The sequence below is a fragment of the Chlorocebus sabaeus genome, chromosome 12 (assembly GCF_047675955.1).
Source record: "Chlorocebus sabaeus isolate Y175 chromosome 12, mChlSab1.0.hap1, whole genome shotgun sequence".
Classification (NCBI taxonomy): Eukaryota; Metazoa; Chordata; class Mammalia; order Primates; family Cercopithecidae; genus Chlorocebus; species Chlorocebus sabaeus.
Window position 1 is genome coordinate 63846675 of NC_132915.1, and position 26212 is coordinate 63872886.

Below are 26212 nucleotides of genomic sequence, written 5' to 3' on the forward strand. Positions count from 1 at the left end.
TACCTGCAGTGTATGAGAATGTCTGTTTCTCTGTCCTTCATCATTACAGCTTATTGTAAAACTCATTGTAGAGCAGTATTATTAAAGATTGTAATAAAAAGTTTATTTTATTAAATTTTGGCTGGGTGTGGTAGTGCATGTCTGAAGTCCCAGCTACTCCAGAGGCTGAGGTGGAAGGATGGCTTGAGCCTGGGAGGTTGAGGCTGCACTATGTTGCCCAGGCTGGCCTTGAACTCCGGGGCTCAAGTGATCGTTCTGCCTTGGCCTCTCAAGTGGGGGGATTACAGGCATCAGCCACTGTACCCAGCCAGTAATGTACTTTCTATAATGGAAATAAATTAAGAGCTTTGAGTATAACTATTCTGAGTTAAAACCTTATCTGTATGCTTTGGATAAAAATATCTGAGCTAACATGTACTACTAAAAAACCTGAGCTTAGTTGGAAGACTGCTTCACTTTTGCATAAAGTTAGACCCTAAGGTAATCAGAGCAATCTGTAAGAATAACTTTTCTATGCATTAGTAATAAGTTGTCACAAAAAGTAAGAGAAAAAAAATCCCATCCACAGTAGCACAGAAGTATAAAATATCTAAGAATAGGCCAGGCATGCTGGCTCACGCCTGTAATCCCAGCACTTTGGGGAGGCGGAGGCTAGCGGATCACTTGAGGCTAGGAGTTGGAGACTAGCCTCGCCAACATGGTGAAAACCTGTCTCCACTAAAAATACAAAAATTATTTTTAATTTTTTGTGTGTGCCTATAGTCCCAGCCACTCAGGAGGCTAAGGCACAAAAATCGCCTCAACCCAGGAGGTGGAGATTGCAGTGAGCTGAGATTGTGCCACTGCTCTCCATCCTGGGTGACACAGTGAGACTTTGTCTCAAAAAAAATAAAATAGTAAAGAATAAAGCCACATGAGATATGAAAACATGAAACGCAGAATATTATAAACTACATGACCTCAAATCCTTGTACTGCAAAAGCTTAGAGATACTAACCAAATATATTAAATATCCCATCAAGGATATAATTTAGCTCCCAAGAAAGTAAGGCAGCTCTCCCGTGGGCTAAAATGGAAAAGAATTAAAGAACTAATGCTTTAAGAACATGGGAGATGGTGGAGGAGCAGTTGTTAATGACCTGTTACTCCTAGTGGAATAGCCTCCCACCCCCTAAGAAATAGCCCAGCTAATTTATGCCATTACACCTAGATTTGAGTTCCAGACCTTGAGCTGTGGGACCTTGGGTAAGGCCTCTTTGAATTCCAGGTTTCTCACCTGCAAAATGGGGAAATGATAGTACCCACCTTTTCTAGTGGCTGCATAGGTTAAGTTAAATGGAAATAACACACTATATATTGAGTGCTGTGTTCCAGGACAGTGCCCTAAGTGGTGTGTATAAATTCACTTCTCTTCATAAGCTGGACTGAATTGTGATGCCCTCCACCACATCCCTGTGTTGAAGCCCCAGCTCCCAATGTTATGGTATTTGTAGATGAGGCCTTTTGGAGGTCATTTGGTTTAGATGAGGTCATGAGGGTAGGGCCTTCATGATGGGGTTAGTACCCTTATAAGAACAGCACCAGGCCTTTTGTGCTCCTTTCCCTGTCTCCCCTGCATCTGGTATCAGGACACAGTGAGAGGGCAGCCATCTGCAAGCCGGGAAGTATGAGCCCTTACTGAGGGACAAAATGGGCTGGCATCTTGATCTTGGACTTCACAGCCCCCAGAACTGTGAGAAGTAAATTCTTGTTGTTTAAGCCATTCAATCTATGGTGTCTTATTAAGGCAGCCTGACCTAATACATAAGGCAGCAAAGGCATTCTTACCATAAAGACATAGGTTATAATGGCTTCCTGGTGACAAGAGACAAGGTGATGAGTCAGATAGCTGAAAATAAGATCCTTGTTTCCATAAAGCTAGGATTCTCAAAGGGTCATACGCTCAGTTAAAGCCTGGCCTAGAAGATATTCACGGGAAGATGAAAAGCAAGTTTATTCATTGTAGTCTGAGTTCTGGGTGGATGGGGGAAAAAATGTCTGACTTGAGTATTCATAACCATAGACTTGTTCTCATAAAAGTCTGAGATTCAAATTTGTTTGATTTACATGGTTCAGCAATCCCTAAGCCAAGAAGCTACCCCAAAAAGACAGTCCAAAGCTAGAAAACAACTTTGGGCCACACTCTCACATCAGGTTACACAAATTTCTGTGGATAGAGCTACACTTTATATGAGTTCATAATGCAAAATTATAAAACCTACAAAAAAAAATCAACCAGAGTGCCATGATACATGACATAGAACATAATCAGACCTTCATTAACTGGTGATAGCCAGCTGCATATAAATCAAAATGAGTATGAAATGATTATAGACGTTTAAAAAGGAATTGAAAAAGTAAGGATACTATATTTAGAAAAAAGACCAGCTGGGCACGGTGGCTGACGCATATAATCTCAGCACTTTGGGAGGTGGAGATGGGTGAATCACCTGAGGTCAGTAGTTTGTGACCAGCCTGACCAACACAATAAAACCCCCTTTCTTCTAAAAATACAAAAATTAACTGGGCGTGGTGGTGCATGCCTGTAATCCCAGCTACTGAGGAGGCTGAGGCAGGAGAATCACTTGAACCTAGGAGGCAGAGGTTGCAGTGAGTAGAGATTGCACCACTGTACTCCAGCCTAGGCAACAGAACAAGACTCTGTCTCAAAACAGACAAACAACAACAAAACAAAACAAAAAAAACCTAGGTATATTTGGAAAAGAACTAAAAAGAAAAAATACTAATAGAAAAAATTTCATTAAAGTTAAAAACTCAAGGGAAAAGTTAAACAAGTTAAGAGTATTACTGAATTTTTGAATGTATACTAGAAAGAAATTGCCCATTATGTAACAGAGGGAGAAAGAGAAAGGCTGAGTGACATTGCAGATAAAATGAGAAAGTCCAACATAGTTAATAGAAGTTCTTTAGGGAGAGAAAAAGGAGAAGAGAGGAGAGGCAATATTTAATGAGAAATGGCTGGACTTCGTAAAGTTAATTAGAAGAAAAGACAGATTATCCCCAAAGGAATGACGGATTGATTTAAGACTGTAATAGTAACAGTAGAGATCCTGAGAGAAATTACTGTCTATCTAGAAATTTTTTACTAGCTAAATTATTCAAAATTGAAAGTAAAATAGACATTTCAGACAAAAATGTGAGAAAGTAAGCTCAGTGATGAAAGGGATTTTTGTTTCTCCACTGCTCTATTTCTAGTAACTTGAACAATCCTTGACACATAGTAGGCATTTAGTAAGTATTTGTTGAATAAGTGAAAAATTTTGAACAGTCTATCGCAGTTGCTTCTGGAAGAGGGAAATTGAAATGAGAAGGAAGGATTGAGATACAAGAAAGACTATTGAGTAAAACAGTTGTTAAACCTGAGTAAATGTAAATAAATGTACTTTAATGGTGGCTCATGCCTATCATCCCAACACTTTGGAAGCCTGGGGTGGGAGGATCGCTTGAGATCAAGAGTTTGAGACCACCCTGGGCAACATAGTGAGACCCTGTTTCTACAAAAAATTTTAAATATTAGCTAGGTGTGGTGGCACACGCCTGTAATCCCAGCTACTGGGGAGTCTGAGGTGGGAGGAGTATTTGAGCCTAGGAGGTCAAGACTGCAGTTAGCCATGATCTCACCACTGTACTCCAGCCTGGGTGACAGCGTGAGACTGTCTCAAAAACAAACCAAAAATAAATAAATATACTTTATAAAACTACTATAATTTTAATTGTGTCTAATATATTACAGTTTTACAAGCAAGATGAAAATAAAGTTCCTGACAACAATAGGATGTAAAGCAGAAAGTAGAGATTGTAGTTAAAGTAGTCTAAGGTTGTGTTTTTTTTTTTTCTGGGAAGAATTTAGAGATGTGGTTTAGTTAAAATTCAGATGTAATAATTTCAAGGGTAGGGTTTTTATTTTCTGGACTATGACAAGCTAGTTTTCTGAGGAGACTATTCTCATTCTAGTACACCTGAATACACTATTGACAGGGACAAACTGAAACAATTTTTTTCCTACATAGTTGAATTCTTGGAAGGCCAGAAACAATAAGAAAACAGATGAGCAGGTGCTAAAGTCAGCATTGGCCTGTTAGCATCTTCTGATTCCTGGTGTCTGTGAGCCTGAGTTTTAATAGTAATAGAGGGAACTTTACCTAACTTATTTTATGATGATAGTAATTTAATATTACTATCACCAGACAATAATATTTTTGTAAAGAAATACTAAGGCCATTTTCAAGCCTAAATAAAGGACCAAAAGTCTTAAAGACATTGTTAAAATGTATCTAGCTTTATATAAACCAATAATACAGCATTATCAAGTTAAGTTGATTTTAGGAATAAAAGAGTGGTTTATCATCTGAAAATCTGTTAATGCATCTATTAATCATCTAAAATCCATAACATTAACAGACTAAAGAGGAAACATCCTGGGATCATCTCAACAGATGCAGAAAAAGCATTTGATAAAATTCAGTCAGCATTCATGATAAAAATTCATGGTAAATTCAAAAGGGAGCTTTCTTTTCTGGACCAGGATGGATTGTTCTGTATTGCTCCTGCTAAGTATAGCTCAAAACCCTGGACACTGTACGTAAAACAAACACAAGAAGAGTTTGAAAGGTAAAGAGAAGATGACAGACCAGCTAGGGGTTTCACAACCCATGGAATGACATAGCAGTGAGTTCCCTGGGCTTGCTTGCTTGTTCGTTTGCCTCATATATCATGGGTGTTGGATCAACTGGCAACTTAGTCAGAAATGACAATGGGAATATACACCCCAAGAAAGCCAAGAACAGCCTTTCCCTTTAAAAGATGGGGAAAGAGGAAACCTAGCAAGACAGAAACTTTTGGACAATAACCACTCTACTCTAGCCACATGCCATGGAAAGACCATAGCTGCTCCCCTTTATTAACTCCTGTTAGCCGCTATTAATGATAGATAAACTAGAAATTTGAAAAATATTTAATCCACAGGAAGGCAAGGAAAAGAAAGCAGAAAATAAAATGTCAGACTTAAGCTCTAATATTTTAATAATTACGTTAAATGTAAATAGTCTAAACACAAAAATTTAAAGACAATTGGCAGCGTGGATATAAAAACATCCAACTACGTGAGTGACACACATTCAACAACTTGGCATTATGCTGAGTGGAAAAAACCAATCTCATAAGGTCATATTCTGTATGATTCTATGTATATAATATTTTGCAAATGACAAAATGATGGAGATGGAGAACAGATTAATGGTTCCAGTGGTTCGGGATGATGAGGGAGGGTGTAGGTATGACTATAAAGTGGTAGCAGGAGGGAGATCTTCGTGGTGGAATATTTTACATCTTGATTGTGGCAATAGTAACATGGGTCTACATATGTGATAAATAGCACAGACACTATGCACACACATCAGGTTTTTTCTTTTTGATATTGTACTATAGTTATGTAAGACTTAACTATTGATGGAAACTAGGTGAAGGGTTCGTAGGACCTCTCTGTACTATTTTTGCAACTCTCTCTGATTATTTCAAAATAAGCTTTAAAGAAACATAGCAAACATCATAGTCAATATTGATTTATTAAAAGTATTTTCTTTAAAGTCAGGAACAATACAAGGATGCCTACTATCATTACTTACATTCAATAGTTTACAGACAGTCCTAGCCTATGCAATAAGATCAGAAAATAGTTAAGGCTGGGTGCGGTGGCTCACACCTGTAATCCCAGCACTTTCGGAGGCTGAGAAGGGAGGATCACTTGAGCTTGAAAGTTTGAGACCAGCCTGAGCAATATAATGAGACCTTGTTTCTATAAAAAATAAAAAAATTAGCCAGGCGTGGTGGCAGGTACCTAGTCTTAGCTACTCAGGAGCCTGAGCCCTGGAGGTGGAGGCTGCAGTGAGCTGTGTTTGCACCACTGCGCTTCAGCCTGGGTGACACAGCAAGATCCTCAAAAAAAAAAAAAACCCCAAGATTTTAGGTATGGAAAGAAAGAAAAAATTGTAATCTGTAAGGGAGTCTGGGCAATGAGTATCTGGCATTTTTACTTTCTGTTATATATTGTGAGATAGGCTCTTTCTCTTACCAGGTTTTCTCTGAAATAGATGATTTCTAGTCCTAAGAGCCAAGGCCAAAGAAGTAACAAAAACGGTAACATGTCCACACACTAGAAGACTAGAAGACTTATCAATGAAAAATATACTTCATGGGATGGCAAGAAGCAACATAGGATTGTAGTTGACAGGCAGCTACTATTATTATTTTATTATTATTTTAATTTTACTCTTCAAAACTCTTAATTATGTGAGTCTAGATCTGTTAGAAGGTCACCTGTGAAAAAGGACATATGGGTGTCCAAGCTGATCTGATTCATACAGCTCAATACATTTATTTATTAATTTTGAGACAGGGTCTGGCTCTGTCACCTAGACTAGAGTGCAGTGGCGTGATCAAGGCTCACTGCAACCTCTGCCTCCCAGGCTCCATTTTTATTTATTTATTTATTATTTTTTAAATTAATTATTATGTATTTATTTATTTATTTGTAGAGACAGGGCCTCATTATGTTTCCCAGGCTCATCTCAGGCTCCTGGCCTGAAGGCGTTCTCTCACCTTGACCTTGAAAAGTATTGGGATTATAGGTGTGAGCCACCATGTCTGGTTAAGTGGTCAATTTAGAAATGTGCAGAGTTAATGTTCGTCTTTGTTTTGTTTTTCTTTTTCTTTCTTTCTTTTTTTTTTTTGAAACGGAGGTTTGCTTTTGTTGCCCAGGCTGGAGTGCAATGGTGTGATCTTGGCTCACTGCAGCCTCCGCTTCCCAGGTTCAAGTGATTCTCATATCTCAGTTTCCTGAGTAGCTGGGATTACAGGCATGCACCACCACACCTGGCTAATTTTGTATTTTTAGTAGAGATGGGGTTTCTCCATGTTGGTCTGAAGGGGTGGCCTGTCCCTCCACACCTGTGGGCGTTTCTCGTTAGGTAGAACGAGAGACTTTTGAGAAAAGAAATGAGACACAGAGAGAGAGTATAGAGAAAAAAAAAGTGAGCCCAGGGGACCGGCACTCAGCATACAGAGGACCCATGCCGGCACCGATCTCTGAGTTCCCTTAGTATTTATTGATAATTATCTTTACCATCTTAGAAAAAGGGATGTGGTAGGATAATAGGATCATCCTAGGGAGAAGGTCAGCAGTAAGACATATGAATAAAGATCTCTGTGACATAAGTTTAAGGAAAAGTGCTGTGCCTTGATATGCATATGCAAACATCTCCATAAACCTTTTTAGTGCATAAAGAGCAGCATTGCGCTAGCAAGTCCCACCTTTCGCCCTAAGGCGGTTTTCTCCTTTCTCAGTAAACAGAACATACAATCGGGTTTTACACCGAGATGTTCCATTGCCCAGGGATGGGCAGGAGGCAGATGCTTTTCTCTATCTCAACTGCCAAGAGGCTTCTTTCCTCTTACACTAGTCGTTCTCAGCACAGACCCTTCACGGGTGTCAGGCTAGGGGATGATCCGGTCTTTCCCTTCCCAGGAGGCCATATTTCAGACTATCACATGGGGAGAAACCTTGGACAATACCTAGCTTTCCTAGGCAGACGTCCCTGCGACCTTTGGCATTGTACGTGTCCCTGGGTACTTGAGATTAAGAGAATGTTGATGACTTTTCACAAGCATACTGCCTTCAGGCACTTGTTTAACAAAGCACACCCTGCACAGCCCAAAATCCGTTAAACCTTGAGTCACCACAGCACATGTCTCTTGCAAGGACAAGGTTGGGGGTAGGGTCACAGATTAACAGCATCTCAAATACAGAACAAAATGGAGTCTCTTATGTCTACTTCTTTCTATATAGACACAGTAACAGTCTGATCTTCCTTTTCTTTTCCCCACATTGGTCAGGCTGGCCTCAAACTCAAGACCTCAGGTAATATGCCTGCCTCGGCCTCCCAAAGTGCTGGGATTACAGGTGTGAGCCACTGTGCCCAGCCAGTATTCGTGTTTATTTTTCATAGCATCAGGGAACTGAGTGAGAACCAAAATTTGGAGGAGAGTTTAGATTTTTCTTCATGGTTAAATTAAAAAAATTCTATAGAACAAATATGTTTAGTGTGTGTTAGGCTGATGGCCTTAGATTTCCGTACACTTGACATTGGGGAGAAACCTCATTGGCAGTGGAATGGCTGGTGGTACCAGATGGGGGTCCCTTCTTTGGTCCCTTGAGTGCAGAGCCTTTGCCCTGGTTGTTCCCTGCTTTCACCATTAGGAGAAGCCACTTGACTCATGGCTGGCAGATAGTATATCAGTTTCAGTACCTTGCTACATTTGTAGAAAACCAGTGTATAAACAGTAAAGTATAGACAAAAATTGTTTTCTAACAGTGGGTATTTGAATATTAAGTGTTTGGGTGAGGGAGAAGGGACAAGATGGAGGAAGGTGAACAAGATGGCAGAGTCCTTGTTGCTTCCGGGTTCTTCATCACCAACTTTCCCGTGCCAGGGAAAGTGCAGACCAACTGAGCATGCGCCACCTGACGTCGATCTGAGAAAACCGAAACTTACCGGGCCAGGCCTACGGAGACGCCCCTATCACGCTCTTATTCCGCCCACTGCCCCCCCCCATCACCTTCCAGTACTAATGCATAAAAGTCCGCCGCCAGCAGAGGCCAGCGTGACTTCCCTGGCCCCATACCTGAGGACCGGAGAACCTCACCCGAGAGTGTGTGCATATTTGCAATAAAAGGCTGCCGCTTTCTTATGTACTTTGGCCTCATGTTTAATTATTTAGCTCTTGTAAATTAAGTGTTAAATTAAGACATTAAGATGTAGTAAATTAGCCAGGTGTGGTGTCATACACCTATGGTCCTAGCTACTTGGGAGGCTAAGGCGGGAGGATTGCTTGAACCCTGCCGGTCAAGGCTGCAGTGAGCCATGATTGTACCACTGCATGCCAGCCTGGGTGACAGAGCAAGACCTTGTCTCCAAAAAAAAAAAAAAAGTGAAGACATTGTTTTCTGTAAATTTTCAAACTTATAAAAAAGAACAGAGAATAATATATTGCATACTCATGTACTTGCCACCTTGATTTAACAAATGTTAATGATAGGCCGGGCGCAGTGGCTCAAGCCTGTAATCCCGGCACTTTGGGAGGCCGAGACGGGCGGATCACGAGGTCAGGAGATCGAGACCATCCTGGCAAACACGGTGAAACCCCGTCTCTACTAAAAAATACAAAAAACTAGCCGGGCGAGGTGGCGGGCGCCTGTAGTCCCAGCTACTCCGGAGGCTGAGGCAGGAGAATGGCGTAAACCCGCGAGGCGGAGCTTGCAGTGAGCTGAGATCCGGCCACTGCACTCCAGTCCGGGCTACAGAGCAAGACTCCGTCTCAAAAAAAAAAAAAAACCAAATGTTAATGATTTGTTACATTAATCAAGATTTTAAAAAATAGTGTACAGTGGATAAAGTTGAAATTTTCTTTATTGTCTCAATCTCTCCCAAGTTGTAGTCACTCTCAAAGCTGGTGTGCATTCCTTCCTTTTAGGATTATTATTATTCTAAAATGTGTGTATTTGTCTATTTGTCTATCGTGCAGATATTCATTCTCTTATTTTTTTGAATGTTTTAAAGCTTTAGTGTCACATTTAGATATTTAATCCATTTATAATTCATAATTGTGTTAGCATGAGGTAAGGGCTTAATTTTGTCTTTTTGTATGAATAACTCATCATTACTAGTTTTGTCTTTAGCAGAGTTTGTTTATGCAGGTATAAGCAAATTTGAATATATATTTTTATTCGTTCTCCCCTTTGTATTCTTTAATTTTTAATTTTAGGGTACATAATACTTGTATATACTTATAGGGTACATGAGATATTTTGATAAAAGTATACAGTGCTTTATCACATCAGGGTAAATGGGGTATCTATCACCTCAACCATTTATCCTTTATTTGTTTAACAAACAATCTAATTACATACTTTTAGTTATTTTAAAATGTACAATAAATTATTATTGACTGTAGTCCCCGTGTTGTGCTGTCACATACTAGATCTTATTTATTCTAACTATATTTTTATACCCATTAATCATCCCCACTTTCCCCCCAACTACTCTTTCCAGTAGCTTCTGTTATCAGTAGTTCTGCTGTTTCCATGAGTTCAATAGTTTTAATTTTTAGCTCCCACAAATAAGCGAGAACATATGAAGTTTGTCTTTCTGTGCCTGGTGTAGTTCACATAACACAATGACCTCCAGTTCCATCCATGTTGTTGCAAGTGACAGGATGTCATTCTTTTTTATGGCTGAATAGTACTCCATTGTGTATATATAGCACATTTTTGTTATGATGAACACTTAAGTTGCTTCCAAATCTTGGCTATTGTTAAATGGTGCTTCAGTAAACATGGGAGTGCTGATTTACTGATTTCCTTTTTTGGGGTATATACCTAGCATTGGTATTGCTGGATCATATGGTAGGTCTATTTTTAGTCTTTTGAGAAACCTCCAACTGTTCTCTATAGTGGCTCTAATAATTATATTCCTACCAACCATGTACAAGGGTTCCCTTTCTCCACATCTTTGCCAGCATTTCTTATTGCTTGTCTTTTGGGTAAAAGCCATTTTAACTGGGGTGAGATGATACCTCATTGTAGTTTTGATTTGCATTTCACTGATGATCATTGATGTTTAACACCTTTTCATGTACTTGTTTGCCATTTGTGTGTCTGTCTTTTAAGTTTTTATTTATTTATTTATTTTGAGACAGAATCTTACTCTGTCATCCAGGCTGGAGTGCAGTGGAGCAAATTCAGCTCACTGCAACCTCTGCCTCCCAGTCTCAAGTGATCCTCCTACCTCAGCCTCCTGAGTAGCTGGGACCACAGGTGCATGCCACTTCACCCGGCTAATTTTGTGTATTTTTGGTAGAGACGAGGTTTCACCACATTGCCCAGGCTGGTCTGGAATTCCTGAGCTCAAGCAATCCGCCTTCCTCGGCCTCTCATAGTGCTGGGATTACAGGCATGAGCCACCATGCCTGGCCTGTCCATCTTGTTTTGAGAAATATCTATTCAAGTCTTTTGTCTGTTTTTAAATTGGATTATTAGATTTTTTTCCTATTGACTTGTTTGAGCTCCTTATATATTCTGGTTATTAATCACTTGTCAGAAGAATAGTTTGCAAATTACTTTTTCCCATTCTGTTGGTTGTTTCTTCACTTTGTTGATTGTTTCCTTTGCTGTGCTGAAGATATTTAACTTGATGTGATCCCATTAGTCCATTTTTGTTTTGATTGTCATGGGGTATTCAGATCATAGCACATTCAAATCATAGCACTAGTTTGTACAATTTTTTTTCTTTTAAACTTCATGCATTTTGCATACAATTTAAGAAATCTAACCCAGGGTCACTAAGATTTTCTCCTATGTCTTCTTCCAGATATTTGATAGTTGTATCTCTCACAGTTAGTTCTATTCCTATTCCTCATTTCAAGTTTTGCATGTTGTGTACAGTAAGGATAAAATAAGCAAATATGTATATGCACTTGCATATGAATATCAAATTTTTCAGTACCATTGTTAAAGAGATTATCTTTTCCCTCAGTTGAATTGCCTTGACAATTTTGTTGAAAATCAGTTGACCCATATGTGTGTGGGTCTGTTTCTGAACTTTCTATTTTCTTTCATTGATCATTATGTCTTTTTATGCCACTGCCACACTGTCTTAATTCCTGTATCTTTATAATATAACTTGAGATCAGGTAATATAATTACTGCAACACCCTTTTTCCCCCAAAATGTTTTTTGGCTCTTCTGTTCCTTTGCGTTTTCATATAAATTTTAAAACCAGCTTGTCAGTATCTAAAAAAAATGTCTGCTAGAATTTTGATTGGGTTTGTCTTGAATATGTAGATTAATATGGGGAGAATTGTCACTTTAACAATAGTGAGTCTTCCAAACATTGACCATGGTATATCTCTTCATTTAGTTAGTTCTTTGATTTCTCTCCTCAGTGTTTGTAGTTTTTTTTTTTTTTTTTTTTTTTTTTTTGAGACGGAGTCTCGCTCTGTCACCCAGGCTGGAGTGCAGTGGCCGGATCTGAGCTCACTGCAATCTCCATCTCCCGGGTTCCCGCCATTCTCCTGCGTCAGCCTCCCGAGTAGCTGGGACTACAGGTGCCCGCCACCTCGCCTGGCTAGTCTTTTGTATTTTTTAGTAGAGACGGGGTTTCACCGTGTTAGCCAGGATGGTCTCGATCTCCTGACCTCGTGATCCGCCCGTCTCGGCCTCCCAAAGTGCTGGGATTACAGGCTTGAGCCACCGCGCCCGGCCAGTGTTTGTAGTTTTTAACTTACAGGCCTTACATTTCTTCTGTTAAATCTGTTCCAACAATTTAATATTTTGGGGGGATGCTGTTGTAAATAGCATTTTTTAAACAGGAAAAAATACATATAAATATTGTTATTACATGCACATGTGCGCATGGGAGTCAAGCAAGATATAAATACTCAGAGAAGGATAAGATGGTTCATGCTTCTATACCATCTTTTGGGGGCCAGATGGGAAGGCCATTTTTTGGATACATAATAACTGTACATATTTATGAGGTACATGTGATATTTCTGTACCTGCATACAATGTATAATGCTCAACCCAGGGTATTTAGGATATCCATCACCTAAAATATTTATCACTTATTTGTGTTGGGAACATTTCAAATCTTTTCTTCTAGCTATTTTGAAATATGCAAATTATTGATAACTATAGTCACCCCAGTCTGTGATCACACACTACAACATATTCCTTCAATATGACTATATGTACGCATTAACCAACCTGTCTTCACCGCCCTTCTCCCCCTTCCCAGCATCTGGTAGCCATCATTCTACTCTCTGCCTCTAGGAGATCTCCTTTATTTTAGCTCTCACATGAGTGAGAACATGCAAAATTTGTCTTTCTATGCCTAGCTTATTTCACTTAACATGATGCTGTCCAGTTCCATCCATGTTGCTGCAAATGACAGGGTTTCATTCTTTTTTTAATGGTTGAATAGTATTCCATTGTGTGTATATACCAAATTTTCTTCATTCATTTGTTGATTGACACTTAGGTTGATTCTATAGCTTGGCTATCATGAATAGTGCTGCAGTAAACATGGGGATGCTAATATCCCTTTGATATACTGACATCCTTTCCTTTGGATAAATATCCAGTAATGGGATTGCTGGATCACGTGGTAGTTCTGTTTTTAGTGGGTTTTTTTTTTTTTTTTGAGACGGAGTCTCGCTCTGTCGCCCAGTCTGGAGTGCAGTGGCTGGATCTCAGCTCACTGCAAGCTCCGCCTCCCGGGTTTACGCCATTCTCCTGCCTCAGCCTCCTGTGTAGCTGAGACTACAGGCGCCCGCCACCTCGCCCGGCTAGTTTTTTGTATTTTTTAGTAGAGACGGGGTTTCACCGTGTTAGCCAGGATGGTCTCGGTCTCCTGACCTCGTGATCCGCCCGTCTCAGCCTCCCAAAGTGCTGGGATTACAGGCTTGAGCCACCGCGCCCGGCCTGTTTTTAGGTTTTTTGGGAAACCTCCATACTGGTTTCCATAAGGACTGTACTAATTTACATTCCTGTCCACAGTGTATGTGAGTTCTCTTTTCTCTCCATCCATGCCAGCATATATTTTGTGGTTTTGGTGATAGCCATTCTAATTGGGTTGAGATGATAGCTCACTGTGGTTTTGATTTCAATTTTCCTGATGATTAGTACTCTGAGCATTTTTTTCATATACATGTTGGCCATTCTTTTGAGAAATGTCTCTTCAGATCCTTTGTCCACTTTTTTTTTTTTTTTTTTTTTTGAGACGGAGTCTCGCTCTGTCGCCCAGGCTGGAGTGCAGTGGCCGGATCGCAGCTCACTGCAAGCTCCGCCTCCCGGGTTCCCGCCATTCTCCTGCCTCAGCCTCCCGAGTAGCTGGGACTACAGGCGCCCGCCGCCTCGCCCGGCTAGTTTTTTGTATTTTTTAGTAGAGACGGGGTTTCACCGTGTTCGCCAGGATGGTCTCGATCTCCTGACCTCGTGATCCGCCCGTCTCGGCCTCCCAAAGTGCTGGGATTACAGGCTTGAGCCACCGCGCCCGGCCCCTTTGTCCACTTTTTAATGGTTTTTTTTTTTTTTTTTTTTTTTTTTTTGCTCTTGATTTGAGTTCCTTATATATTCTGGATATTAGTCCCTTGTTGGATGAATAGTTTGCAAATATTGTCTCCCATTCTGTAGGTTGTCTCTTTATTGATTGTTACTTTTGCTGTGCAAAGGCTTTTTAGTTTTATAGGGTACCATTTGTCTATTTTTATTTATTTCTATGCATTTGAAGTCTTAGCCATAAAATCTTTGCCCAGACTAATGTCCTGAAGTGTTTCCCTTATGTTTTCTTCTAGTAGTTTTAATGTTTTGGGTCTTATGTTTAACTCTCGAATTCATTTTGAGTTGATTTTTGTGATAGGTGCCCAGTTTCATTCTTCTGTAATATTCAGTTTTCCTAACACCATTTATTGAAGATATTCTTTCCTCTGTGTTTTTCTGGTACTTTTGTTGAAAAATCGATTGGCTGTAAAGACATGGATTTATTTCTGGGTTCTCTATTCTATTCCATTGGCTTGTGTCTCAGTTTTTATACCAGTAGTAACCTGTTTCGGTTACTATAGCTTTATGGTGTATTTTGAAGTCAGATAGCATGATACCTCCAGCTTTGTCCATTTTACTCAGCATTACTTTGGCTATCCAGGGTCTTTTGTGGTTTATATGAATTTTAGGATTGTTGTTTCTATTCATGTGAAGAATAGCATTGGTATTTTGATAGGGATTGCATTTAATCTGTAGATTGCTTTGGATAATACAGTCATTTTAACAATATTCTTAGAACCTATTTGCATAGTATGTTTTTCCATTTGTTTGTGTTCTCTTCAATTTCTGTCATCAGTGTTTTGTCATTTTTGTTGTAGAGGTCTTTCACCCTTGGTTAAATTTATTCCCAGGTATTGAATATTTTTTGTAACAATTGTAAATGTGATTACTTTTTTGATTCATTTTTCAGCTAGTTATTATTACTGATTTTTGCAGTTGATTTTGTATTCTTCAACTTCACTGAATTTATTGATCAGATCTAAGAGTTAAAAACACACATTGGAGTCTTTAGGTTTTTCTATATATAAGATCATGTCATGTGCAAAGAGGGACAATTTGGCTTCCTCTTTTCCAGTGTGGTTGCCTTGGATTTCTTTCTCTTGCCTGATTGCTTTGGCTAGGACTCCCAGTACTAAGTTGAATGAGAGTTGTGAAAGTGGGGCATTTCTACTAGGCCAGACAATGGCAGAGCAAAAAACAAAACAAAACAAAACAAAACAAAAAAAACAAAAAAAAAACTACAGGCAAATACTCCTGATAAACACAGATGCAAAAATCGTCAACAAGATACTAGCAAACCAAATCAAGTAATATATCAAAAAGATAATATACCATGATCAAGTGGGATTTATCCCAGGGATGCAATGATGGTTCCACATATACAAATCAATAAATATGATACATCACCTCAACAGAATGAAGGACAAAAACTGTAAGATCATCTCAATAGACATAGAAAAGGCATTTGATAAAATTCAGCATCCCTTCATCATAAAAAAAAAAAAATCTCTCAAAAAATTACACATTAAAGGAACATACCTCAACATAGTAAAGACCATATGTGACAAACCCATGGCTTACATCCTCCTGAATGGGGAAAAGCTGAAAGCCTTTCCTCTAAGAACTGGAAAAAGACAAGAAGAGCACAAGTTTCTTGTGTTCTTGTTTTTTGTTGTTGTTGTTGTTTTGAGACAGGTCTCACTCTGTCACCCAGGCTGGAGTGCAGTGGTGCTATCTTAGCTCACTTCAACCTCTGCCTCCCGGGCTCAAGCGAGTCTCTCACCCCAGCCTCCCAAGTAGCTAGGATGACAGGCATGCGCCACTACACCCAGCTAATTTTTGTATTTTTAGTAGAGATGGGATTTCCCATGTTGGCCAGGCTGGTCTGGAACTCCTTAAGTGATCCACCCACCTTGGCCTCCCAAAGTGCTGGGATTATAGGTGTGAGCCACCATGCCCGGCTGAATGTTTCTTTTCTTCTTCTATTGATATTTGTGTATGTGTTGTAATAATTCCTTCTTTTAATGTTATGGATTGGCTTTTTTAGGGAAAGACTTTTTTTTCTGTAGATGTATCTATATTGTTGCTGGGAGAAGGTGCTTTGGCTTTCTGGGTGGGTGCAGTAGTGTAGTCTCTGTATGATTTCTTCACTTCTATTCAGACTAGTTTCCTGGCTCTTCAGTGGTGTAGGCTGCAATTGTTAGTGGAGGCTGTGACAAGACTTTGCTGGGGACTGATATGCCAGATGGGCTGGTCCTCTGGAATCAGTAGTAGCAGTGGCATTCTAGGAATGCCAGTCTTTGGGCTCCCTTGGGCCTCCAGGTGGTATGCTTGGGTGCTGGCAGTGCCAGTGGCTGACCATGTGGATGGGTCCTTGGATCCCCTGGGTGACGTGTGAGGAGTTGACGGTGGTAGCAGTGGTGTGTCAGTCCTTGCACCACTCAGCAGCATGTGTGGCTTTTAGTGGTGGCAGCAGGCTTGATAGGCTAGTCTCTAGACCTCCAGGTGGCATGCAGTGGTGGGTGGCACTGGTGGCAGGATAGGCTAGGTTTTGCTCTGGAGAACTGTCCTGCAGACTGTAGAATGTTTACCAGCATCCCTGTTCTTTAGCCAGTAAATGCCAGTAACATCACATGGGAACTTGTTAGAAATACAGTTTCACAGGTCCTGCTGCACTCCACTGAGTCTAGAAACCAAGGTGATGTGGCCCAGCATTCTGTGCTTTAACAGCCCTCAGGTGATTTTAATGTATGCTCAAGCTTGAAATTCCACTGCCTTGGTAGATTGCAAGGTTCCTCCTGCCCCAGAAAGAACCTGTATTAGTCAAGGTTCTCTAAAGGGACAGAACTGATAGGAGATATATATATATGTGTGTGTGTGTGTGTGTGTGTGTGTGTGTGTGTGTGTGTGTGTGTATGAAGGAGAGTTTTTTAGGAGAATTGACTCATATCATCACAAGGTGTCCCACACTAGGCCATCTGCAAACCGAGGAGCCAGGAAGGCAGTCCGAGTTCCAAAACCTCAAAAGTAGAGAAGCCGACAGTGCAGCCTTCAGTCTGTGGTCAAAGGCCCAAGAGCCCCTGGCAAAGCACAGGTGTAAGGTGATGGGTTTTAAATAAGGAACATTTGTAACTTAAACCTTCAGAAGATACCTCACATGAAACTGGCTGCCTCTGCAGGAGTAACTTAGATCTCTCCACCTTGTTGTCAGGAACCTGGAACAGAGATTTTTGCATTGGATATGAGATTAGATAGACTTTTAAGGGCTCATCTGACTCTCTGCCTTTCAAGCTTTAATCAGAAGTCTCAGCTTTTTTTCTCCAGTTTTAGATTTAACAGTCTAAACCTAACATGAACATTGGTACATAATGCCTAATAAATGTTGCTTAAGTAAAATGAACTTGGAAACATTCATGGTATCCTCTTTTTTCTCTTGCAGTTAAAAGGGCCAAATTCCAGGGTTCACCAGGTAAGGCCAGCCTTCTATTATGTCTTTTCCTCTTGTATTTGCTGTTATTTCAAAGCAATTTTAAAAAGTTATTAATTCATTGATCAAATTCAGTAATTTAATTCATTACTTCACTAAATTAATTCATGAAACCATTAATCTAGTGAAAAATTAGTTTTCTTACCTCTTGGCTAACCCAATTCTACTTCTCAATAATAATTATATATTTAGAGGTTTTGATATACCTTTTCTGACTTTTTCTCAGAAAAAAGTCTGAAATAGTATAAAAGGATAAATATTGACAATTAGTGGAAAAAAAATTAAGTTCTAGGGTACATGTGCACAACGTGCAGGTTTGTTACATAGGTATACATGTGCCATGTTGGTTTGCTGCACCCATTAACTCGTCATTTACATTAGATATTTCTCCTAATGCTATCCCTCCCCCAGCCCACCACCCCACGACAGGCCCTGGTATGTAATGGATAAATATTGAAATATCAGTGTATCATGTCTTGCAGTTCATGAACCTGTTTCAGCTTAAGAGTGTGTGTAGCCGGGCGCGGTGGCTCACGCCTGTAATCCCAGCACTTTGGGAGGCCGAGGCGGGCGGATCACAAGGTCAGGAGATCGAGACCACGGTGAAACCCCGTCTCTACTAAAAATATTAGCCGGGCGCGGTTGCGGGCGCCTGTAGTCCCAGCTGCTCCGGAGGCTGAGCCAGGAGAATGGCGGGAACCCGGGAGGCGGAGCTTGCAGTGAGCCGAGATCGCGCCACTGCACTCCAGCCTGGGTGACAGAGCCAGACTCCGTCTCAAAAAAAAAAAAAAAAGAGTGTCTGTATATGTATCTATTGGGTCGTATAAAATTTAAAATATACAAATAGACTATGTGAAACATATCTTATGCAACCTGCTTTTCCCCCCCAGCAACACATCATGAAAGAGTGTGTGTGTATGTGTGTGTCTGGTTCATTTTTTTAAGGTGCTGTACAGAATTTTGTTGTAGATTTGTACCCGGATTAATAGGTCCCTGATTGATTAATACTTGATTAATATTTAGGTTCCCAACTTTTTGCCATTATAAAGAATAAATGTTCATGTGCACTTCTCATTGCTTGCTTTTGCAAATGTGTCTATGTACTAGATTCAGAAGTAGAATTGCTGGGTCAAAAGTATATATGTATATTTTTAAAATTTGATAACTCCTGCCAAATTTTTCTTCTGCAAATTTTTACTGTATATACTGAGACCAAAAGTTTATGAACATTTATTTTCCCAAATCCTTATCAACATTCGATATGAAACTTTAAAATCTTTGTCTGTCTGAAGATTTAAAATGGTATTTCCTTATTTTAATATGCATTTCCTCAATTTTGATTGTCACATTAGGAAGATTTCCTCTGGTTACTGCTGGGGAAGAAGGGAGGGGAGCTGGAGGATTACTGGAAATGTGTGAATATGCTTGAGAACCCAGGAAAACCTGAAAAACTGGACCTTGGGTACAACAGTAATGAAAGCAGTTTCTGAGCAGTTTCTTGTTTTAAAGGTTGTTACCTTTCTCTGTCTGCTGGCTCTTTTTTTCTGAGAATCTGCTCTGTTGTTTCTCTCCCAGCTGGTTGTCTATGCTTACCCATCTTGCACCCGTAATAGCTGCCTCAATGGAATTTATAACTCTTCCTTCTAGCTTCAGCACCAACCACCAGTTGTCAGTATTTATCCTTTTACCCTATTTAATATCTTTTGAGAGGGAATCAGGTTTGTTTCAGCTTTTGGCCAGCTCATGGATTGGCTGCTCTTGGGTTATTTACTCTTGGTCTGGTCAGCTATGTGTGATTGGATGTTGGGGTGGAGTACAAAACAATGTGATATAAAACATAGCTCAGTGGCCTACTGCACTACCACTAGTAGATATGGATGGAGATTCTCCTTGTATAGGCTTTTATCCTCATATATCTTTAATATAATTGTAAATTTTCCATGTTGATAAAGTATAAAACTACACCATTTTAAATGATATTTAAAAGAAAGATTTACCTTCAGCTGAAAGTGTATAATGGGTCCCATTTTCTTATATTTTCTCTAACATTAGGTAATCATGTTAAGCAATGTTTGCCAGTTCGATGAGTCAAAGTGATAGTTTGCTATTTTTTCATTGTATAAAATTAGGATTAATTTCTTACATAGAAAAGCAAACCCTCAATTCAGTGCCCCTAATCATGGCTGATGTGGATGTAGTGAGGCGAGTGCCAAATGTGCTGTAGTAAGAATTAGGTGAGACGCCTGAGTCTGAAGTTTCAGCCCACCACCTTTGTTTAGTAATCAACTTGTTTAGTACTCAACTCTCAGGTTAGAGAATTTCCTTTTCTCAATTCTGATAATATTTCATTTTTTGACTGGGTGTGGTGGCTCATCCTTGTAATCCCAGCACTTTTGGAGGCCGAGATGGGTAGATCACTTGAAGTCAGGCGTTCGAGACCAGCCTGGCCAACGTGGTGAAACCTTGGCTCTACAAAAAATAAAAAAGTTAGCTGGGCGTGGTGGCGCACACCTATAATCCCAGCTATTTGGGTAGCTGAGGCATGAGAATTGCTTGAACCTGGTAGGTGGAGGTTGCAGTGAGCCAAGATCATGCCACTGCACTCCAGTTTGGGTGACACAGCAAGACTCTGTCTCAAAAAAAAAAAAAAAAAAAAAAAAAAAAAGATTTATTTTTATGTAATTTGTGCTTTAGGCCAAACTGAATAGATCGAGATTGAAATCTAATTTCTTTGTGAAGATTTTTCCTTAAATTTTGTCCTTATTAATAGCTCTGCAGTTCTTTATCACTTTTTTCTTTTTTCCTTCTGGTACTAATCTCTTTCTACATTTTATTAAATTTATGTACCTTATCTTTCCTAGCAGATCAATTAGATTTGGATTTTTCCCCCCAGATGGCAAGTAGGCTATGTAATTAACTTAGTAGGTTAGGATTAACATTGTAATAGATTAAATAAATTAGAATAGGAAATATCAATGTATCATATCTTGGCATTCATGAATCTGTTTCAGTTTGAGTGTGTGTGTATGCATATTTGTTGGGTCATACATAAAATTTCTTAAAATTTAAAAAACAGTATTTTAGATTATGCTCTTGAAGATAGTATGTAGTTTTATAATTTTGGCAACTCTACTGTGTCTTGAATGAAGCTATATTATACAATATATAGCTTATTTTTTTCCTGCACATGTAATACTTTAATTTCTATACTGCCTAATTCCAAGGACTCTGTGAGATTGGGTAACAATCTGAGCACTAAGTATTCTGTCTCCATTTTGTATTTTTTCAAAGATAAATTTAACACATATGTGACCCTGAAAGTACAGAATGTGAAGAGCACAACTGTAGCAGTTCGTGGTGATCAGCCTTCCTGGGAACAGGATTTCATGTTGTAAGTATTTTGCAGCAGCAGTGTGCCTACATATTTCATAATCTTTTAAAGGGAATTGCATTGGATGAAACAATTAGAAGACTTTGTGTATTTTTGAGATTTATAAAATGTACTGGCACTGTTAAATACTCTTTTGAAAACTGAGGAGTTACAGAAATAAGTGAGGTTCATGGTACGTGAAGCACAAGTGCAGTTTTGTTTTCTCATGGATTTGTAATTTGTTCTTGGAGATGAATGATAATGCAGGTAAACTCCCAATTGATTTGTGTTGGTGCAAATACTACATAGGCAGATTTTCTCAATGGTCAAAATTAGAATAGAGTACAGCAGACTTAGCATGACATTAAACTTCATCTTTCTTTGATTCTCAGAAGGCTCTTTGAAGGAATGTGGCCATGCATGTGAGAGACTGTATCTTCGTGTGTGCCTAAGTCATCTGTTTCAGAGGCTGAAGATTTCTGTGCTTATAATCCTTTTGCTTTATGGAGTAAAATGTCCTATATTCAATTAATTAAAATGAATAAATATTAGTAGAGTTTCTCGTGTATGACAAAGTTTAGTATATTATGATTTTAATTAAACTTTGGCTTTAAAAACTTGATATTTCTTTCTTTTGTCTCCTTAAGTTTCAGGAATTTTGTGTTCCTGTTCTAGAAAAGGGGAGAAAAGTATAGAATATATCGAAGGACTAGGCAAATCATTTAGCTTCATAGGGCACTAGTTTCCTTATCTGTAAAGGTCTTCCTTTCTCAGAAGATTATGCTTGTTTTTTTGGAAGGTAGAGGTGGACATGAAGGGGCTGAATGAGAAAACGCACTGAAATTTGCTGTGAGATTTGAAACGGAACTGAAATCGATTTGCATGTTTTATAGTGCAGTTTAGAGGGACATAGGGATGGTTATTATTTTTGTGGGGAGACATTTCCAATCCTCTGGGCTCTTAGTATATTGCTTCTTTTTTTTTTTTTTGAGGCAGGATCTCACTTTGTCAACCATGCTGGAGCACGGTGGTATGGTCATAGTTTACTGCAGCCTCTAACTCCTGGGCTCGAGTGATCTTCTTGCCTTAGCCTCCTGAGTAGTGGAAACTACAAGCATGTACCACCACACCTTGGTTAATGTTCTTATTTTTTGTAAAGATGGGGTTTTCGCTATGTTGCCCAGGCTAATCTCAAACTCCTGGGCTCAAGCAATCTTCCCGCCTTGGCCTCCCAAAGTTGTGGGATTACAGGTGTGAGCCACTGCAGTCAGCCTATATTGCTTCCTATAGGACCATTATTGTGATAGTTAAAGGCAAAGATTATGAGGTTTGGGGCTAGGACAATAGCAGAATACATAGAAAAGGATGAATAGAGGGTGTTCAGGAAGTAGAACCAAAAGATTTGCTTGGACGATGGGGTGCGTGGTATGCCATTCAGTAGGATGAGGATTAATATAAGTTATGGACCGTCTTATATTTGAGATTCTTATAGGACAGATAGGAAGGAGGAGAGGTACAGAAGATAGTTAGAAACCTGGAGCCGGCACTCAGGGAAGAAGTCTGCTTTGGAGAAATATTTTGGTCAGTTGAAGCCATAGGTGAAGAGGAGAAAGCTTAGGGATAAAATGTGTGTGGTGAGAAAAGGGACTGGGGTAGAAGCTGGAGAGTGACAGCATTTAAATGAGGGGCCAGAGGGGACTAAAAAGGATTAAACAGAGAAGTAGAAGAGCCAGGATATAATGGTGTCTTGGAAGCTGAGGGAGAACTGGGCTTCAAACAGAAGGAGGCCAATAGTGTCATGTTTCTTTCTCACTGGTTGCCTCTCTCTCAAGATTATATAAGCCTCATTTATTCCCTCTTACAGTGACAGTGATATGAGACTGAAAGCACCTGTTTCCTTCTTTACACATGCAGTGTATAGAGTCAGCTACAAATGGTTTATGCAAGTCTCTTTCCATACCAGTGTGTTAGCCATAATCCTGGCTATGGTTTATAAACCTAGCACTTCCAGTTGGCTATAACCATCACTTCCAGTTATAACTGTTCCCATTATGTGAGGCACAGTGATCTTCTGCAGCCTCTCATCAGCATAGCTAGCATTATTCTTATGTGTTTATTTTCCAGTTTCCCATAGCACTTCCCCTTTCTACCCTGCTGTGATATGTGTGAATTTTCTACCTGTCTCCCACATTGAGATGCTGTGTGAATTTTGCCATCTCTTCTTTTCCACTTGGGTTTTATTAGCTACTTTCTTTACTTTTCTGCTCTTCCTACTCCTTATTTTTCCTATCCTGTCCTATTTTATTTATTTACTTATTTTTTTTTTTTGGTTCACTCCTTGCAGAATTTAGTCTACTACCCTATCCTTTTGTCACCGGAAACTCCAGTGTTGGTTTTCTCTCTCCCGTTCTCCTTTTTCCTTCTCCATGATGTATTATGTGGCAGTATCTAATATCCATTTTGGTATTTCTTATATTATTTGTTTTTAACGTTTTTCATATCTTGTTTTTAGGACTAGATTGTTCATTTCTTAAGGGTAAGGTGGGCATCTTCACTATTTGTGTGAATTTGTGTATCCCAAGTCTTCTATACACATGTTTATGTATATTGTTGATTGAATTAATTAACAGAAAAGAAACTTCCCTAGGGTCCTGGGTATGAAGCATAAGTAGAGCTCTCAGACCTCTCTTAGCTGGACCTGCTGAGCAAATGTAGGTGAGATGAGAAGCTTCTTACAGAATATATACTCATTGTTTGGGCCTTCTCCCCAGAGAGTTCTCTGAAGAACAGATTTTCTTCTTTATCTGTTCAAGTCAAGCTGTTAAAGACCTCTGGCCATTTCTTCTGTCTGTTGGCTGAGATACTATTTGGGAGTTGATTTGGGAATATTATATATGTATCCCCAAGCAATTTTTCTTTTTTTCTTTATCTTGTGAGACAGGATCTCACTCTGTTGACCAGGCTGGAGTGCAGTGGCACCATCTTGGCTCACTTCAGCCTTGATTTCCTGGGCTTAAGCGGTTTTCCAGCTTCAGCCTCCTGAGTAGCTGGGACTACAGACACACGCCACCATATCTAGCTAATTAAAAAAATTTTTTTTGGAGACACTAGGTTTTGCCATGTTGCCCAGGCTGGTCTCTAACTCCTGGGCTCAAGTGATCTTTCCACCTCAGCCTCCCAACATACTGGGATTACAAGCATGAGCCATTGCACCTGGCCCAAGCAATTTTTCGATTCCATATTCAAATGATGGATAAGTCCAATGGATTTGAGGATGTCACCTATATTTTCCAAGACTAATTGGTTAATTAGGCTGAATTAAATTATGTGACAGAAAGCTTAGTTTCTCCACTGTGAACACTGTAACTTAGTGGCTAGGCTTATTCATCTACTTTGTGGCTCTGAACAGCTCTCCAGATAGCTTAGAAGTTTTCGGACACACAAAAAAATTGAGTCCTATATTATGTTTCTTCTCCAAAGCACCTAGTCATATGTCTTGTAAGTGCTCAGGAAATGCTAATTAAATGAATAAATTAACTCAGTACATTCTATGCTGTATTATATTTATATAAAAGGGATAAATTTTCTTTGCTTTATTCATTTTCAACACCTGACATTAATTCTATGGCTGTCATTCTATATCTCAAACTTGTGAATCTGAGGACATTTATTTTATAGCCCAACAGGGAACCCAAGTACAAACTTGAAACTTCTACTTGTGATAAATAGCTGTTGTTTTCCTAAGAATGCTTTTCTGCTCTCTCTGCTGGAATTGGTCTTTTCTCATCTTTCTTGGACTACCCCTCAAGTAGCCTTGTGTTTCAATAAGAGCTTTCTGGAGAACATTTTTAGCATTAACACAAGTACTATTTGCATATTCTAGTTTAAGACTGGGATTATGTTTGAGTTAGTCCTTCCAAACAGATATTCAACCATGTATGACACTGCTTTTATTTTTTTTTTTTTTTTTTTTTTTTTTTTTTTGAGACGGAGTCTGGCTCTGTCGCCCGGGCTGGAGTGCAGTGGCCGGATCTCTGCTCACTGCAAGCTCCGCCTCCCGGGTTCACGCCATTCTCCTGCCTCAGCCTCCCGAGTAGCTGGGACTACAGGCGCCCGCCACCTTGCCCGGCTAGTTTTTTGTATTTTTTTAGTAGAGACGGGGTTTCACCGGGTTAGCCAGGATGGTCTCGATCTCCTGACCTCGTGATCCGCCCGTCTCGGCCTCCCAAAGTGCTGGGATTACAGGCTTGAGCCACCGCGCCCGGCCCAGACACTGCTTTTAAATAGTACTTATCTGGCTCTTTATGGAATGATTTCTTTTCAATTTTTTCCCCCTGGTTATTATTATAGGAAAATCATTATATTTATCATTATCCCATGGTAATAATTTTGCTTATAAGTGACAGTGCCTAACTTAATAATGATTAATGAGTTTCCAGGGACTGAGTGGTGTGAACTAGCACACTGTAGCGCCCCTCACTTGCCTGTGACCACATGTTCCTGTCAAACTGACATGTTCTCAGGGACCCTACTTCTACCTGGACTCCCTTTCATAAATCCCCCTTTCCCCCCAGCTTTTTTGGTGGGGATGGAGTCTGGCTCTGTCACCCAGGCTGGAGTGCAATGGCATGATCTTGGCTCTGCCTCCTGGGTTCAAGTGATTCTTGTGTCTCAGCCTCCCAAGTAGCTGGGATTACAGGCGTGCGCCCCCATGCCCAGCTAATTTTTTGTATTTTTAGTAGAGACAGCATTTTGCCACGTTGGCCAAGCTGGTCTCAAACTCTTGACCTCAGGTGATCCGTGCGCCTCCCAAAGTGCTGGGATTACAGGCTTGAGCCACCATGCCTAGCCTCATAAATCTTGTAAAGTAGACTTACCTTTCCTAAAAGTTTCCTGTATACAATGTGTAGTTTAAGTTGAAGCAGTGTTAGTTGACAATAAAACATATGAAACTGTTGCCTATGGGTGGAAATTGGCAGGCAGGCCTGGCAGTAATGTCCTCATTACTTGGCCTCATATTGTGTGAAACTGCATTAGTCTAATCATGATTATATCTCCAAAGTGGAAAGAATGGATAGACAAAGGCATTTTTCTTTCTTTTTTCCCCCATCCCCACTGAGGTTTAAATGGTATATAAAAA

General features: G+C 39.7%; 1 protein-coding gene across 3 annotated transcripts in view; it reads left to right on the plus strand.

The window, feature by feature from the left end:
- Positions 1–26212, plus strand: part of UNC13B (unc-13 homolog B) — a 233211-nt gene that overhangs the window by 43357 nt on the left and 163642 nt on the right. For all 3 annotated transcript variants that reach the window (XM_073021753.1, XM_007968847.3, XM_007968848.3), the window contains exons 2-3: positions 17655–17684; positions 20994–21093. In XM_073021753.1, coding sequence (XP_072877854.1) covers positions 17655–17684; positions 20994–21093 — 130 coding nt within the window. The remainder of the gene's footprint in view (positions 1–17654; positions 17685–20993; positions 21094–26212) is intronic.